The 19344-nt window shown below is 30.3% G+C and overlaps 2 protein-coding genes across 2 annotated transcripts; one reads left to right on the top strand and one right to left on the bottom strand.

Annotated features, from left to right (window-relative positions):
* Nucleotides 1-13803: 13803 nt before the first annotated feature.
* LOC139892992 (membrane-associated kinase regulator 5-like) lies at nt 13804-14519 on the top strand. The gene is made up of 2 exons (XM_071876121.1): nt 13804-14359; nt 14476-14519. Exons 1-2 carry the CDS (start codon nt 13804-13806, stop codon nt 14517-14519), a joined length of 600 nt encoding a protein of 199 aa, XP_071732222.1.
* A 1576-nt stretch (nt 14520-16095) lies between these two features.
* Nucleotides 16096-18599, bottom strand: LOC139892991 (small ribosomal subunit protein eS10z-like). Its single transcript, XM_071876119.1, has 5 exons — nt 18498-18599; nt 18368-18416; nt 17247-17526; nt 16635-16773; nt 16096-16324 (listed from the first exon to the last, which is right to left on the bottom strand). The coding sequence occupies exons 1-5, from the start codon at nt 18498-18500 to the stop codon at nt 16241-16243; spliced, it is 555 nt and encodes a 184-aa protein (XP_071732220.1). The 5' UTR covers nt 18501-18599; the 3' UTR covers nt 16096-16240.
* Between the last annotated feature and the right edge of the window lie 745 nt (nt 18600-19344).

Genomic DNA, 19344 nt, shown 5'->3' with positions numbered 1-19344 from the left:
AATTATTATTATAAAAATATCAATATTTATAATTACTAAGATGACATTATGATAAAACGATAATTCTAATTATGATAACTTTAATATTTACGATAATTTTTAATATTATCTTTAAAATAATAATTCTATTTAAAATAATAACAATAATGATATTTTATAGTAACAATGACATTTCTATTAAAATGATAATTTTTGTTAAAATGATAGTTTTAATACTAACGATACTTTTAATAATAATATTAATGATAAAAAATAATAAGAACGATAATTTTATCTAAATCAATATCTTATAATATTATAATTTCATCATGATACTCTTACTCATTATTTTCTAATCGTTTCATTTAATAGCTTTTAATCGTCTTTTATATCGTGTTCATAATAATGATAATAATAGTAATCAAAATAATTAGGTGTTACAAATATTTGTTTTAGTTACACTAATATTAATAATGATAGTTACTATAACATTACTAACGATAATACTAATAATTATCTTAATGATAATATAGTAATAATAATAATAAGAATAACAATAACCATTTTTAAATAATGATATATATATTAATAATGGTAATAATAATAATAATAATACTAATAATAATAATAATAATAATAATAATAATAATAATAATAATAATAATAATAATAATAATAATTGGATAATAATAATAATACTAATTATAACTTTAACGATAATAACGATAGTAATAATAAAAAAATATAACAATTTTTAATGATAAATCCCTTTTATTGATAAAGATAATAATAATGATAATAATATGATAAAACTGGAACGACGATAAAAACGACGATAATAATAATCATTTTTAATAAAAATATCGAAAATTCAATTGATTATAACTTCTAATCCGTTCATCGAAACCATTCGATATCTAAAGGAAAAGTTCTTAATTTTTCGCTAGCTTTCCAAGGACATGCATATCTTATACCTTATCTCAACCGCAAGAGTAACTAATTCAAGATTCAACCTAACCTGACGAAGGGCAATATCAAAAGTACAAGCATGCATAATCCTAAATACTCGAGCACTAGTCAGGGATACACTATTAGTATGTAAAAGTTAAATTATGAGTACTCACGTATCAATATTGAGATTCAATATTGCAGGAAAGGTACGTAGACGCAACGGAAATGATAAACACTATATTGACCTCACGAGCATACCCATGAACCATACTCAATCACCTCCATAGCTATAACGCATAATTTTCTTAATCCTATCCTACTCGAAAAACAATTTCGAAATCACTCGGACAGCACTCCGTCGTAATATTTTATGTATACTAATAATATCTTGAAATAATACGGAGTAAATATATATATGTAAATCGATTGAGAGAGTTTAGAGAAAAATATTTTCAAGTTTCTATGAAATAATGAAACCTATTGAATTCTATTTATAATAGATTTTTGAATTATTAAAGTGAATTATTAAAGTATGAATTATTAAAGTGAATTATTAAAGTATGAATTATTAAAGTGAATTATTAAAGTATAAATTATTAAAGTGAATTATTAAAGTATGAATTATTAAAGTGAATTATTAAACTATGAATTATTAAAGTGAATTATTAAAGTTAAAGTAAAGTAAAAATAAAGTAAATGTAAAGTTTAAGTATAGTAAAAGTATAAAACTATGTACGTATAATACGCGTATAAATATATATAATATTAATTTGAATCGTTATATATATATAATAAAATAAAATATAAATGTCGTTATCTTTATCATTCTAGTTAAGTAATGAGTTGTCAAAAGTGGTTCTAGATATTTATAAAAGTTATATACGTTTTAATAATAAAGTTCTTTTTAAACTGAAAACGTTTTTGTACGTTTGAAACTAAATAGATCAATCGAGTCTTTATGAGATTCAATCTTCCACTATCCTTTGTCTAGTTCTCAATGATTGACAATTTGTTCTTATTTATAAATCACTTTACCATTTATTGTTAAAATGAAAAGATTTCTCAAATCAACGTGGGCCTTTCAACAGAGACGTGTAGTCATAATTTAATATATCTGATAATTCAATCATTTGATCTTATCTTCTAATTCCATTGAAAAACATTTTGAAACAGATACAATCATGTAAAGTATTTAATCTAATATTTTGTTTACGTTTCAAGTTATAATATATATACACATATACATATATAATCATATTCGTTTAATGGTTCGTGAATCGTTGGAACTTGGTCGAGGTTGAATGAATGTATGAACATAGTTTAAAATTCTTGAAATTTAACTTAACAAATATTGCTTATCGTGTCGGAAAAATATAAAGATTAAAGTTTAAAATTGGTTGGAAATTTCCGGGTTGTCACACCGTTCATATACATTATAAACGATTCACAATAGTTGATTACATCGCGAGGTATTTGACCTCTATATGATACGTTTTACAAACATTGCATTCGTTTTAAAAGACAAACTTTCTTTACATCAAAAATTGACGGCATGCATACCATTTCATATTACATCCAACTATAATTGACTTAATATTAATCTTGATGAACTCAACGACTCGAATGCAACGTCTTTCAAAGTATGTCATGAATGACTCCAGGTAATATCCTTAAAATGAGCTAATGCACAGCGGAAGATTTCTTTAATACCTGAGAATAAACATGCTTAAAAGTGTCAACCAAAAGGTTGGTGAGTTCATAGGTTTATCATATCAATCATTTCAATATATTAATAGACCACAAGATTTCCGTTTATAAATATATGTACACTCGCAAGTGTATAAAAGTATTCTATAAGTTGTAGGCACCCGGTAACAAGCCTTAACGTTCATGTTTTACCCTCTGAAGTACACCAGATCAGGTGTGTTTAATATAACCTCGAAGTACTAAAGCATCCCATAGTCAGGATGGGGTTTGTCAGGCCCAATAGATCTATCTTTAGGATTCGCGCCTACCGTACATAGACAAGTAGTTTAATGTTACCAAGGTAAGGGTATATTTCTGGTTTAAACCCACGTAGAATTAGTTTTAGTACTTGTGTCTATTTCGTAAAACATTTATAAAAAAGCGCATGTATTCTCAGCCCAAAAATATATATTGCAAAAGCAATTAAAAAGGGAGCAAATGAAACTCACAATACTGTATTTCGTAGCAACTATGTATATGACGGCACTGAACAAGTGCAGGGTTTGTCTCGGATTCATGAACCTATATTAAGTATATATATATTTATATGTTGGTCATTATCTGTCTAACAATTTAGGTCAGGTCGTAGTGTATCACAATCCTAATGCTTGAGACCAACATGCAAAAGTCAACTTGACCCAAAATGACTTCCAAAATCTATACATGTTTATTATATAACTTATATATAGTCGTTTTATATATTTAAATATATTTATCAGATCTTATTATACTAAATAATACAAGTCATTTATTAATAAATAAAAATTTATATTTAAATTCATATATGATAAAAATATACTTTTATATATCTCAAGTAATAAAATTTATAAAATTCACTTAATATCATAAAAATATAGTGGTATGTATTATTAATGTAATTATATTACGTGTGGTAAAAATATCTTTGTACGCATATTTATTTGATTAAATAATATTGATAATAATAATAATGATAAAAATAATAAAATGATAGTTTCAATAATAAATATTAATTTTTAGTAATAAAAATAATTTTAGTAATAACATCAACTGATAACAATTATAATAATCGTTTTAATAATAATATTAAAATTAATAATAATTCAGTTGACCATATCTTTTAATCCGTTCATCGAACCCACACGATTTCTAAATGAAAAGTTATTAATTTTTCTTTAGCTTTTCAACGACATGCATATCATATACCTTATCTCAGTAGCATATGTATCAAATTCGTGATTTATCATAAACTATTTAACGACAAAACTAAGCATACAAACATGCATAATCATATATACTCGAGCACTAGTCAGGGATACACTATTAATATATAAAAGATAAGATATGAATGCTCACGTATCAATATTGTGATTCAATATTGCAGGAAAGTACGTAGACGCAACGAAAATGATAAAAGTTAGGTTGACCTCACGAGCAATACCCTCGAACAATATCCATAACCTCCATAGCTATAACCCATAATTTCCTTAGCTCTATCCCGTTTGAAAACTTATTTTGAAATCGTCTGAATATAACTCCGTCGTAGTATTTTATGTATACTAATAATATCTTGAAATAATACTAAGTAAATATATATATGTAATTCGATTGAGAGAGTTTGGAGAAATATATTTTCAAGTTTCTATGAAATAATAAAACCTATTGAATTCTATTTATAATAGATTTTTTAATTATTAAAGTGAATTATTAAAGTATGAATTATTAAAGTGAATTATTAAAGTATGAATTATTAAAGTGAATTATTAAAGTATGAATTATTAAAGTGAATTATTAAAGTGAATTATTAAAGTGAATTATTAAAGTTAAAGTAAAGTAAAAGTAAAGTAAAAGTAAAGTTAAAGTATAGTAAAAGTATAAAACCATGTACGTATAATACGTGTATAAATATATTTAATATTAATTTAAATCGTTATATCATAAAACATTTTAGAAAAGTAGAATTATATATATTCATAATAGGTTTTAAGTTTTTAAATTACAGTCTGTTGGTGAAGCATGGGATAAAATCCAAAGGTTTAATAAACGTATGAAATCATCTTAATGAAAAATGTCGAGTTACTTAACTTATCGATATCCAACATCTAAGTTATTTACACTCCACGTTCTTACTTATAGATCACTTTACCATTTTTCGAATATTGTCAAAAAGAATAGATTTCTTAAATCACAGTGGACCTCATAACATTGGCCCGTAATCATATCATAATGTATCTGATAATTCAATCATTTGATATTATCTCTTAATTCTGTCGATAAATATATCGAAACAAATACGTTCATGTAAAGTATCATATATATCAAATACTTTGTTAATGTTTTCAGTTATTATATATTATATATACATATCTATATACATATAATTGTTCGTGAATCGTCAAACACGGTCAAAGGGTAATTGATTACATGAATGTAGTTCCAAACTTTTTGAGATTCAACATTACAAATTCTGCTTATCGTGTCGGAAACATATAAAGGTTAGGTTTAAATTTGGTCAGAAATTTCCGGGTCATCACAGTACCTACCCGTTAAAGAAATTTCGTCCCGAAATTTGATCGAGGTCGTCATGGCTAACTTTAAAAATGTTTTCATGACGAATATGAGTTGATAAATAGAGTTTTATCATCATTGAGTAATATAGATAAAACAATTTGATTACGCGAAGAGTATAAGTGAAGCTATCGCAAGAGAGTGAAATGAGTAAACGTATATTCGTTTTAACCGATGACGTAGTTATGATTGATTTCCGGAATTCATGGAATTTAAAGAAAATCTTTGCAATAAGACTTGGTTCTTTGGCGATTAAGGAAATCAGGATCTTATTTGATTAAATACGATAATCTGTCTCGATTTCTCTGTCTGATATTTTACTATAAATCCGCCCCTTCGTTTCTTTATTTCTACGGCTCACACCTTCTAGTCTTTCTCCCCAATTCATACTTTAAAGCATTCGTTAATATGCTTCATCCAGTATTGATTCTTGATATACTCTTAACTTTCATATCTGTCATTCTTCTTTTTCATCTACCACCGGAGGAAGTTATTTTCTTCTACCATTACCTTGGGGTTATTGTGTTTTTCATCCTCCCGTGTCTTTATATTGCTATACGCATTGATATACAAGGTTTGTAATTTCGGAGTTGTTATCGGGCTTTATATTCTCCATTATATTTCGGAGCTTCATGCTTTCGTTTTCTCTTCCCGACCTTAAGTCAAGCGGATAATGGTCCAGAATTTGTAGATATGAATTTTTGGATGAACATAGTTGATGTTCCAAGAAGAAAATCGTAATGGCACGATCTTGATTTGGCAAATTACCAGAATATCCTAAAATATAGAGCTATCAAGATGATATGTTCTTAATATGTTTGGAAATTGGGTAGAATGTAAGAGTCGTGTAAATAGTACATGATGACGGTATGTTCTGTGAATCATCATGTTCCATTAGAAACTCAGTATGACTTACTGTAATATAATCACATTGATCAAGTATCATTATATTATACTAACTCATGCTTCAGTTCCCAATACTACTTCAAAAACATTCCTATTTTAAATTCGAATTTTTTTTTTCTTCAGAATTTAGAAACTAACACAGTTTCTTTTTATGTTGTAACGCAGATATTGCGAATAGATAGAAGATTTTGGATAAGAATAGTTGTAAAAATATCTTCAGGAATATCGAAGATATTTAAATAAAAGATACGATAATATCTTAGAATTCTTAACATAGATGGATGATGAAGAAGATTTGTCTGTGAAGGTTTAGAATAAGAAGTAAGGTGTTTGCTAACTATTTCAGTAGACTCTGAATCATTTGGATCCTTTGAAGGCAGGTTTAGTCTTTGTGATTTGTCCACAGCATCCTTCATGGTCTGCTCAATCCGTTTTCCAGTTTCAAACCTTCTCTTTTTCTCAGCTTTACTACCATACTATTCTTTATCATCAAACTTTTGACTGTTAAAGTCGTTTACAGTTTTTGCTGCTTCATCAGCATTTTTCCAATTTCGGAGAACTAGTTCATAGTTTGGGATGTTTTTCAGAAAATTCACATTCGAAGTATGTAAGTCTAGGAGATAGACGTTATATGTATATATATAACTTTTGACGTAAAATTGTCGCGAAATTCAAAATACTGACTGCTAATTCCCAGTAGTTGGTGTGATAATTATTGTTACAGGATGTAGGTGAGTACATGATGGGGTTTTAATGAATAAGTATAGTGGCTTTTCGGAGAGGCTTAAGTCGAAGGTTAATGAAGTTTTTGATAAGTTTACTGCTAATGTGGCGAGATATGAAAGGTTCCCCGGTAACAATGATGAAGGGGTAATTGTTATAATAAGGTTTATTCGTATAAACAAATGAAGGTGATTTGTTGAAGCTATGACAAAACTGTCTATTTTGGAAAGAGATTGAAAAATTATATTTGGTAATAAATATCAAAGGAGCTGACACGGATACGTGTTAAACTATAACTTTGGTTTCGAGAGCTTTTCAGGTGCATGGCAGTGGGTAATGTGTGGTTGGATCATCATCTCGCATGTCTTTAATAATTTCGAAGTGTTTGAACACATATTGTAATTGTTAATATACATATGATGTTCTAAGATTTTGAATGATACAAATATTTTTGTGAGTTCCATGAATAGAAATGAAGTTCTAAGACAGTTTTGAAGTCAAAGTATAGTTTTGAAAGATGTAGAAATATAAGAGTGATGATTTCGGTTATATCTTGAATCGAATTCTGAGATTTCAAAATCAGAATATGTAATTAGATTTTGAATGAGTATGGTTGTTTTGATTTCTATAAAAGAATGTATATTGTTGTGAAAGTAGGGAGTATAATGGATGATTTGCTGAATCAGATTCGAAGAATGTAACATATTAATTGTAAATTTATATATCTCTCAGGTATTACCTACCCGTTAAAAAAAATTTCACAATTAATATTTTGTACAAAAGAATTTTATTACAGTCTTTATGGAAATATATATGTGTATATTTCTTCAGATATAATATAGATTTAATGAGTTAATATTAAATTAAACTCATTTGATTTATGGTTAAGGCTAGCATAGATAATTTCTAAACTTTAGAAATTACATAATCGAGTAGAATGTTTTCCCAATGAAGTTATGAATCAGTACTTCATCGTTGTGGTATTCCTTGGTATCTACATGGCGTATGACGTCGATGCTCGTGGGACAGATTGTGAAGTTGAGGTTTGCGATGCGGTTGTTGTTGGTGGTGGTAATGGTACTGTTGATGTTGTTGATGGTGGTACTGGTTATGCTGCTGGTGCTGCTGCTGGTGTTTGTAACCTTTGCACCATATTCTCCAAAGCCACTACCCGAGCGCGAAGCTCGTTGACTTCTTCTATTACACCGGGGTGATTGTCGGTTCGGACGAGCGGATAAATAAGATCTAGAATTTGGTGTAGTATATAATCATGACGATATACTCTGGAAATGAGAGAGAAAATGGTGTTTCGGACAGGTTCGTCGGTAAGTGCTTCAGGTTCATTGCCAAGAGGGCAATGTGGTGGATGGAAAGGATCGCCTACTTCTTGTCTCCAATGATTAAAGAGGCTACGAACCCATCCCCAATTCATCCAGAATAGATGATGGCTGATTGGTTGATCCATTCCAGTCACACTGCTTTCGGAGCTTGAGTGGGATTCCATTTCGGAATCCGAGGAACTTGAACTGATGACGAATTCCATTTCGTACGATTTGATAAAGGATTTTTTTGATACGAAATGATTTTCCGGCTATCGGGTGGTATTCTAACTACATAGAATATCTATATATATATATATATATAGATCAAAAGATTTCATAGATTACGGAGGAATTTACGAAATATGTCAGGCAAAGTTTACGGTAATAGATACGATAAGATATGATTTAGCAGATACGCTAAGATATGAATTTTGTCTATACACTATTCATGCAATCAATGCAGCAACACGTGTCTAGACTAAGAATGATAAGCAGGTAATTTTCTAAGGATGGTAAGTAGATGATTTCCGACTAAAAATGATAAACAAAACTTTTGACATGCAGACACGGTCGAAGTCCAGACTCACTAATGCATCTTAACAACTATCAGTTAGACACACTAATGCAAGACCTGGTTCGCTAAGACCACCGATCTGATACCAACTGAAAGGATCCATTCATATACATTATAAACGATTCACAATAGTTGATTACATCGCGAGGTATTTGACCTCTATATGATACGTTTTACAAACATTGCATTCGTTTTTAAAAGACAAACTTTCTTTACAACAAAAATTGACGGCATGCATACCATTTCATATTACATCCAACTATAATTAACTTAATATTAATCTTGATGAACTCAACGACTCGAATGCAACGTCTTTCAAAGTATGTCATGAATGACTCCAGGTAATATCCTTAAAATGAGCTAATGCACAGCGGAAGATTTCTTTAATACCTGAGAATAAACATGCTTAAAAGTGTCAACCAAAAGGTTGGTGAGTTCATAGGTTTATCATATCAATCATTTCAATATATTAATAGACCACAAGATTTCCGTTTATAAATATATGTACACTCGCAAGTGTATAAAAGTATTCTATAAGTTGTAGGCACCCGGTAACAAGCCTTAACGTTCATGTTTTACCCTCTGAAGTACACCAGATCAGGTGTGTTTAATATAACCTCAAAGTACTAAAGCATCCCATAGTCAGGATGGGGTTTGTCAGGCCCAATAGATCTATCTTTAGGATTCGCGCCTACCGTACATAGACAAGTAGTTTAATGTTACCAAGCTAAGGGTATATTTCTGGTTTAAACCCACGTAGAATTAGTTTTAGTACTTGTGTCTATTTCGTAAAACATTTATAAAACAGCGCATGTATTCTCAGCCCAAATATATATATTGCAAAAGCAATTAAAAAGGGAGCAAATGAAACTCACAATACTGTATTTCGTAGCAACTATGTATATGACGGCACTGAACAAGTGCAGGGTTTGTCTCGGATTCATGAACCTATATTAAGTATATATATATTTATATGTTGGTCAATATCTGTCTAACAATTTAGGTCAGGTCGTAGTGTATCACAATCCTAATGCTCGAGACCGACATGCAAAAGTCAACAAAAGTCAACTTGACCCAAAATGACTTCCAAAATCTATACATGTTTATTATATAACTTATATATAGTCATTTTATATATTTAAATATATTTATCAGATCTTATTATACTAAATAATACAAGTCATTTATTAATAAATAAAAATTTATATTTAAATTCATATATGATAAAAATATACTTTTATATATCTCAAGTAATAAAATTTATAAAATTCACTTAATATCATAAAAATATAGTGGTATGTATTATTAATGTAATTATATTACGTGTGGTAACAATATCTTTGTACGCATATTTATTTGATTAAATAATATTGATAATAATAATAATGATAAAAATAATAAAATGATAGTTTCAATAAAAATATTAATTTTTAGTAATAAAAATAATTTTAGTAATAACATCAACTGATAACAATTATAATAATCGTTTTAATAATAATATTAAAATTAATAATAATTCAGTTGACCATATCTTTTAATCCGTTCATCGAACCCACACGATTTCTAAATGAAAAGTTATTAATTTTTCTTTAGCTTTTCAACGACATGCATATCATATACCTTATCTCAGTAGCATATGTATCAAATTCGTGATTTATCATAAACTATTTAACGACGAAACTAAGCATACAAACATGCATAATCATATATACTCGAGCACTAATCAGGGATACACTATTAATATATAAAAGATAAGATATGAATGCTCACGTATCAATATTGTGATTCAATATTGCAGGAAAGTACGTAGACGCAACGAAAATGATAAAAGTTAGGTTGACCTCACGAGCAATACCCTCGAACAATATCCATAACCTCCATAGCTATAACCCATAATTTCCTTAGCTATATCCCGTTTGAAAACTTATTTTGAAATCGTCTGAATATAACTCCGTCGTAGTATTTTATTTATACTAATAATATCTTGAAATAATACTAAGTAAATATATATATGTAATTCGATTGAAAGAGTTTAGAGAAATATATTTTCAAGTTTCTATGAAATAATAAAACCTATTGAATTCTATTTATAATAGATTTTTAAATTATTAAAGTGAATTATTAAAGTATGAATTATTAAAGTGAATTATTAAAGTATGAATTATTAAAGTGAATTATTAAAGTGAATTATTAAAGTGAATTATTAAAGTGAAAGTAAAGGTAAAGTTAAAGTATAGTAAAAGTATAAAACTATGTACGTATAATACGCGTATAAATATATTTAATATTAATTTAAATCGTTATATCATAAAACATTTTAGAAAAGTAGAATTATATATATTCATAATAGGTTTCAAGTTTTTAAATTACAGTATGTTGGTGAAGCATGGGATAAAATCCAAAGGTTTAATAAACGTATGAAATCATCTTAATGAAAAATGTCGAGTTACTTAACTTGTCGATATCCAACATCTAAGTTATTTACACTCTACGTTCTTACTTATAGATCACTTTACCATTTTTCGAATATTGTCAAAAAGAATAGATTTCTTAAATCACAGTGGACCTCATAACATTGGTCCGTAATCATATCATAATGTATCTGATAATTCAATCATTTGATATTATCTCTTAATTCTGTCGATAAATATATCGAAACAAATACGTTCATGTAAAGTATCATATATATCAAATACTTTGTTAATGTTTTCAGTTATTATATATTATATATACATATCTATATACACATAATTGTTCGTGAATTGTCAAACACGGTCAAAGGGTAATTGATTACATGAATGTAGTTCCAAACTTTTTGAGATTCAACATTACAAATTCTGCTTATCGTGTCGGAAACATATAAAGGTTAGGTTTAAATTTGATCGGAAATTTCCGGATCGTCACAAGTTTAATTCGCTAAAACGAGATATAACGAAAGTTAGCTTTAATTTTAGTTAGTTAAAATTTTATAAAAAATCGAAAGATAAATATAAAGTTATATATAAAAATATCTTAATCGGACTTAAAAATGATCCATAATCTAGAGGGAACATATTCTAGTAACCACTAGTTTATTTTCTTATAAATCTCATCAATTTCACTTTTCACTACGTAGATAAACTTAATTACTTTTCACTACTCACTATTTACTAATTTACTACTTTTTACATATAACCTTTTATTACAATATTTAATATGAATAGTTTGTTAAGTTCTTTTAATTTATATTTCTACAAAATTTAGTTTTAATTAGTTTATTTGCATTTTGATTAATATAGTGTAGCTTTAATATAGATAGCATTTAATTTTGTAATTTTATTTAGTTTCGTTAATTTAGTTATTTCGTTTTAGTTAAATTTAAATTTCGTTCAGTCAAGATTAAAGCCTAATCTAAAATCCCTCTTTTAATAGTTTAACTTTTAGCGATTAAAAGTTTCAAAGACTCCATCTCCCTGTAGAACGAACTGAATTTGCCAACAAACTATTACTATACGAATAGGACTAGTTGCCTATATATGTGAAATCAATCCGAAATCATAAAAACACCATATAAACATACTCGAATTCGTGTAATAAATTCAATCCAACTTCGTTCATAATAAAAGGTACCGTTTCAACATATCATGAACTGTGTGGGAATGACGATGAACAATGGTGGTTATTGGTGTGGTGGTGGTGGTGATGGTGGTATAGATAAATCTGTATACTTAATGGTGGTGATGAGAATGCCCGGTGGTGGTTATGTTGTTGGTGGAAATAGTGGTGGTGATAGTGGTATTCATGTAGGCATATGAGATAAGTAAGTGAAATTGGTGATACATTCAATACCTCGAGTGTTGATTTAAATGTGTTAATAGTCGGTAAAAAATCATAATATATTGAGATTCGAGACCCTAGTTTTGCCTTTTAAGATCTTTGTAATTGAAAAAATTTAAGAAAATCAAATCCTGAATATTCTATTTTATCATGTGCAACACGCATCACGCACGAACTAACATGCACTGTGCGTGTTAGTCAATGCGTGATGGGCAGTATACTAGTTACATGGGTAACGAAGCTCGGTGTCACACATCACACACCAAGTTACATGCATCATGCGTGGTGTGTGATGCGTGGTCAAAGCATATTTTTGCAATTACCGTAATTTAGAGGCCTATTATTAAGCAGTCTCGGAAATGGGGTCATTTTGACCAATTACTTTTATTTAATAGTACTTCAATAAATTCTAATACTGTAGTAACAAAGCATTTGTTATGGGGCAATGAGTAATGGGCTCAAAATGGAAATGGGCTATGTTTAAATACCCAAGTTACCAACTGGTCCGAAGGCTCAAACAATCAAAGCTACAACTAAAATTCAATATAGCGGCCGGACCAAAATCATTTCCGATGAAACACGGCGCAAATAAAAATGTGATATTGGGAGGTTTTGCAAAGAGAATAATTATGTAAATCTGTAATAGTTATATTTCTGATCGTAACAGTAAAAAGTAAAAGTTACCATTAAACCCCCTTCACTTTGTCATGCACTTTATTTCTGACCCTTGTACACTTTTTCCTTTTGGCTCTTTTAGGTTTTCCACTACTCCCTCCTTCATTTATTCTAGTCCTAAGATTGTATGGCCCTTTCTACTTGGCCACATATACACTGAAATCTAAAAATAAAAATAAAAACATATGATAAAAATAAGAATTTTATCCGTTGACGATAGTCATGACGTATAACGGATATATAATAGCATAGTCATCATATCATATCATATCATATCATATTATTATAATATATTATGAGTATTATGTTATTATTTGAAAAGATAAGATCTTTGAAATTTGAACAAAATAAATTGGAGAAAGGGTAAATGTTTATACAGAGCATGTAGCCGCGCCGATAAATCACATGCTTCCCTCGTGACACCAACATCACCCCATATATATACCACCATCCATTCCATTTCCATACCCAATCAAACTACTCACTCACTCAGGAATCATTCCTTTCTATTTTCCACTTCACAAAAAAAAAATAATAATAATAATTCCGCTGGCTTTCCCTACAATGGACGTTTTTAGCTTACTAAAATTCTGGAATCTCGCCGGTGGCAGAGATACCGACACCGTACGAGACTCCAATTCCGACGATGAAGAATCTTTTTTTGAATTAGTTTTCACAAATTGTGCAGACGAAAGCGAATTCGAAGACGCTAAAATCGGAGCGTTGCTAACTAGAGATAACAGTTTAAGAAGTAAATTTGATATGGAGAGTAAGGATCAGAATAACACGTCTTCTAAACGTTTTAATAAAGATGTTGTTAAGAAGTATTTGAATCTAATGAAACCGAAGCTTTCGAAAAGAAGTAATGATAAATCGAGATTATCGGAGAAATCGATAACGCCTTCATCGTCTCCAGGTTCATCTGTTTTCTCTCCGAAACGAGGCGGTGGCCGTGGTACCGTGTTTCGTGATGTTCGTAAGCGTTTAGGAAAAAGCCGTTCGGCGTCTGCAATTCTACAAACGCCTGTAACGAAGAGCGATGATTCTGCGATAGAACAGCATGATTCGATTACAAGTGCAATACTACATTGCAAAAAATCGTATAACTCGCCTTCACAAGGTAATGTACATAAATTTCAAATATTTAGCTAGTTTAATTTAAATGTTGGATACTGGATCGGATTCGGATGTTGAATTATGTTAACTGATTTGTGGTTAAATTGTTGTTGATTACAGGTTGTAGTGTTCTTTCAAGATCTGGAAGTGCTCCAATCGAATAACGAGTCTCCGATTTCAATTGAAACATTTGAAAATAGTGAGGAATTGGCGGGAAAAGTTGTTGATTACATACAACTGACAATTTATAATTAGTACTAGTAGGAGTAATGTATTAGTAGAGATGGTAGTACAAATTACAATGATTGTAAAAATCTGCTTGTTATTGTGTAATGTAAAAATGGTAGCTAATATGAACTCCGTTTTTAATCATGATTCACAGCTTAACGATTTAAATCATTTAACGTCCTTAAGGATTGTCTACACAATATTTGCAAACCACAAGGAGTGTTTTAGTAGAATAAAAAGTATAGTAAACAATAGGGAGTGTCAAAAAGTATGGTTAATGGAACCACGCAGGCTTGTCTGGGTGGCTAACAAGTTGCTCAATGAAGCACATCACCCGGATTCAATTACTGACTATGCCAAATTGTTCAAAAAGAAAGTGTGACTGTAGAGTGCGCATAATGCGCAGTTCATCCGATATCAGGTCTCGTGCTCGGGGGCTTGATTACCCGAGGTTTTACCTTATATGGAGGAGCCAATGTGCTCGTTCATAAGAGGTTTTCTCGCTTACCCAAAAAAAAAGTATGGCTAATGGACCTAGCATTTAATTTAATACTCCTTTAATACACATGCCATTAAAATTGGGTTATTCTATTTGTTACCCACGATATATATAGGGAGATATTCAAAGTCGGACTCAAAAGCACAAAGTTAAGATATCCGAGGTCCGACTTTGGATATCTCCATGTATCGTGGGTAAAAAAAATGTTTTTCCATCTGCAAAAAACTCTTGATCTACACCTTCATCTACAGTGGCGAAACTAGGATTTCTTTCACCGGGACAAAAAAAAAAAATTTAATCGTAGCAATTTTTTTGGACAAAATTTGAAGATTTTGGGACAAAAGTTGGATATTTTGGGGCAAAATTTGAAAATTTTAGGGCAAAAGTTAGAGAATTTGTGGCAAAATTTGAAGGTTTTGGGACAAAATATGTAGGTTTGAGGGCAAAAAATAAAATCCACCGGGGGCAAAGTCGAAAAACCCAAAATTTTTACACTGAAAAAAAAAATCCACCGGGGGCGGCCGGCCCCCCTGCCCGTTAACACTTTCGCCCCTGTTCATCTACATCGTTTAAACTAGCTGAACGTTTACTTTGTTTTACGTTCTGATTAATTTAGACGAATTTTCTATATAATATCCACTTAGCTAGTACTAACAGTGCGTTGTGAACCAAAACCACTACACTGAAGGACGACATAGTAATAGAACTTGGCATAACTTTAATCTGACTAAAGATTTTATCATCAGTAAAAAATGCTTGATATAAGTAAAAGCTCGTTAATATACCGGTATTTTATGTCTTTCGGCTTAAGTTTATAGCATTAATATCTTTGTATCTTAGCCGAAAGCTTTACTTTGTAATCGTTCCATTCATCGTTTTGATGAAGTTTTTAATATATTGTTTCGTTTTCGCCGGAAAAAAAGAAAGAAGTAAAAGCTCATTAAAGTGGTGCTGCATTAAAATAAGAATAACTCGATAATGGCAACAACAGAGCTAGATAATAGATCAAGTCATGAAATGTAACGAACGAAACGACATTGCCAAGGAAAAACAAGATCCAAAATTTAACAACGTTATCAGGTGCTATAACATCAGCAGCATTCAGCAAAACATGACATTCTATAATCCAACAAACAGAAAGTTCTAGAACTCTTGTGTTTAAGAGAAGTTGCTAGAGCTTGGTGGTGCACCACCTCCAAAGCTACCACCTCCACGACCAAAACTGGGTCTTCCACCAGCACCCTGCACACAACAACTTGAGTAAGACTACTAACCAAAGACAACCCAACAGCAGCTAAAAATGTTTCATATAGAAATTACGTTATTCTCAAAGTACTAGATTGTTTTGCATCATAAGACATAGTGGAGTAGTGCAAACACTAATCGGGGTTGATTTTCTAAAGCCATGGCATATGTGATTTCATTGATATTATACTTTTGGATCAGAATGGAATCAAACACAAAACACGATGTTAAAAAAGAAAGACTAATAAGCCGAAATGGAGCAAAAATGTAAGCAAATGAACGAATACGTAAAGTCAAAATTTGTTACCCTGTTGAAAGCAGGCTGGTAATCAGCCGGAGCACCACCCTTTTCACCACCGAACTCGCCAGGAGGTCCTCTTGGTCCACCGCGATAGCCATCACGGTCACCAAATCTCGGTCTATCACCATCAAATCTAGGAGGTCCACTGAAACAATTAAATCACAAACATAAGAATACAATTATAATCAAATTTATCGAAGAGAGTTGCAGAAACCAAATGCTTCTTAAGAACTATTCACTATATATAATATATATAATCACAATCATACAAGTTTACAAATTCACAATCATATCTTAATTCAAACATTTATAGAACCTTAAAAAAAATTCAAGTGATAGATAGATGACATGAACTCACATAGACATATAAATCACACATAATGCAAATGAATTTGTATAACATATTTCTTTAAAGCTTTATCAAAACACTTCAACTACATTATAAAACTACTTATATAACTAAATGTACTAAATATATCGAGTGCTGGTTCGGATCCGACCACATATATGTGACACAAATAAAAACATATCATGATAAGCACATGTATAAAGAAATATACACAGTCGAATGTATTATGTATACATATAGAATAAAGACAGAATATTCAATTATATTACCGAGGACGGTCACCAGGGGGTCCACCAGTGGGACGGCCAAGAGGCTTAGCAGATTTCTTCAAAGTAGCAGGGACGATATCAGAAGGGAGATTCAAATAAGTCCTTAGAAACTCAATTCCATCATTGGTTAGATACCAATAATAGTGCATCCATGCGAAAGTCTCCTTAACGTACTCCTTTGACTTAAATGATTGCATCAGCTTGATGACTTGCAAATTGGGGACATCGATTTCTGGGTGTTTCGCTAAATTGTAGTCTTTCTTCGCAAAGCAAACACCCTCTGTATACAATTAAAACAAAAAATTAGCAAATTGAAATTCATTTTATTCGCAAAGCAAACACCCTCTGTATAGAATTAAAACACAAAATTAGCAAATCGAATTTTATTAACACTGTATCCTAAAAAAAATTTCAATGAAAAATAAAATAGATCAAATGGACGATAAAGAACGTATTAAAAGAAATAAGAATTGCATGACGAACCAAAATATCCTTTTTATTAAAAAAGGACTTTAAGATATATTACATTTTTAACACAGCTTCTTTGAAACTTGGGACTATTTCTATTTTAGTTCTCTAGTGATTAAACACAATAATTTTATAAATGTAAAGCTGTAAATATGAAACTTTAGATATCCTGGTAATTAAGTCATGGTCTCATAGTATTTTTTTTTCCTGTTAAATTAAAAAGAAGATAAGATCCACAATATATAAAACATGTAAAGATAATATAACATAACTACAAAGCAAACAACTGAAGGTATTTTAACCACACCAAATAAAATAAATAAACGACTACAAAAGATACTGTAGAGTGTTTAAAATTATGTTGTAAACATTTGGATTAATATAAATACATGTGTGGAACAAAAGGACACAGCTATAATTTACCAGTAACCTGCAATTTTGATAATAGTAATATTATTAAAATTAGAAGAACAAAAGAGTAATTAATAATAGTAAAATTAAAATATATGGCTATAAGAACATCAATGGCTACTAGTAATTTATCCTTTGATTTCCTTTCCTTTCTATTGTAAAAAAAATCGAGAGCAGCGTAATAAAAATATAATATAGATAATAAAAATGTTTGATTAGATGAAATTAAGAGAAATATAGACCTTGAAATAAGTACTTGGAAATTGCCTTCCTGTTCTTATCCGGTATAATCTGAAAAGTAATAAAACTGATGAGTTATTTTGCATTATATTGTAAGGATTGAAAAAATTGTGAAGAACGAAGATGATTTACCATGATTGCTGCTCTGAAATGGAAGAACGGCAGGAATTAGGGGCTAGGGTTTGCGGGTTTCCACTCGTAGTGATTGATGCAGCAGCTGCGGAAACCCTATTTTATGGTGGTGTTTATAAATGTGAGTCTGTTTGTTAATTTAAGATGGGCCGATATTGTTTTGTTTCATTTGGGCTTTGTGGGCCTTTTTGAACATTTATAGAAAGAATGGAAATGGAAATGTGAGGGAAAAAGGTTGGTTTCGTTTAGATATTACAGTAAAAGTAAATTGAAACGACGGTAAAAAAAAGAAAAGAAAAAAAAGGTTTTTAAAAGCTTTTTTATTTGCTCCATTATTATATATTAAAAAAATAGCTTTAAAGCTTTCACTTCATTTTATCATTATAAAAATCATTCTCAAACTTTTCTTTTCAGTGCAAATGCATAGTTTCGAAAGGGTTTTATGGAGTTGCCCAATTTTAACAATTTGTTTTTTAGGCCGATCATGCTGAAATGATTCTTTATAACATTGAGTTGTAACCCAACTGGTAGTGGCATGTTTCTCTTAGCGAGAGGTCAGAAGTTCGACTCTGCTTGGCTGCAACATTGCACTCATTGTTATCTCTGGCCTAAAGTATCCACCCTGGTCGCCTTTCGCTTAGTGCGGGGGCAACGGGGAGGGGGAGGGTGTGTGTGTGTGTGTTACCTGCCATGCCCTCAGATTTGTCCGAGTTTCTTTCAGGACAGTAGTTGGAGGCAGGTTATGGAACTACGGGAGATGAACGCGTAGGTGGTTTAGTCTCACTGTGTGATCCCAAACCGATTGTCCAAAAAAAAAATCATTTAAATTTATATGTAGTTTTATTTG

Source organism: Rutidosis leptorrhynchoides, chromosome 2 (genome assembly GCF_046630445.1).
Source record: "Rutidosis leptorrhynchoides isolate AG116_Rl617_1_P2 chromosome 2, CSIRO_AGI_Rlap_v1, whole genome shotgun sequence".
Taxonomy (NCBI): Eukaryota; Viridiplantae; Streptophyta; class Magnoliopsida; order Asterales; family Asteraceae; genus Rutidosis; species Rutidosis leptorrhynchoides.
Note: the sequence above shows the minus strand (reverse complement) of the source record. Positions and strands in the feature narration are given on the sequence as shown.

Bases quoted from the DNA above. Each gene is read 5' to 3' on its own strand.
- LOC139892992 (XM_071876121.1), top strand. From the start codon at position 13,804: ATGGACGTTTTTAGCTTACTAAAATTCTGGAATCTCGCCGGTGGCAGA. The intron at 14,360-14,475 runs GTAATGTACATA...TGTTGATTACAG, and splicing joins GTATAACTCGCCTTCACAAG to GTTGTAGTGTTCTTTCAAGA.
- LOC139892991 (XM_071876119.1), bottom strand. The intron at 16,774-17,246 runs GTAATATAATTG...TAATTGTTTCAG, and splicing joins CCCCCTGGTGACCGTCCTCG to TGGACCTCCTAGATTTGATG. The intron at 16,325-16,634 runs GTAACAAATTTT...TGTTGTGTGCAG, and splicing joins ACCAGCCTGCTTTCAACAGG to GGTGCTGGTGGAAGACCCAG.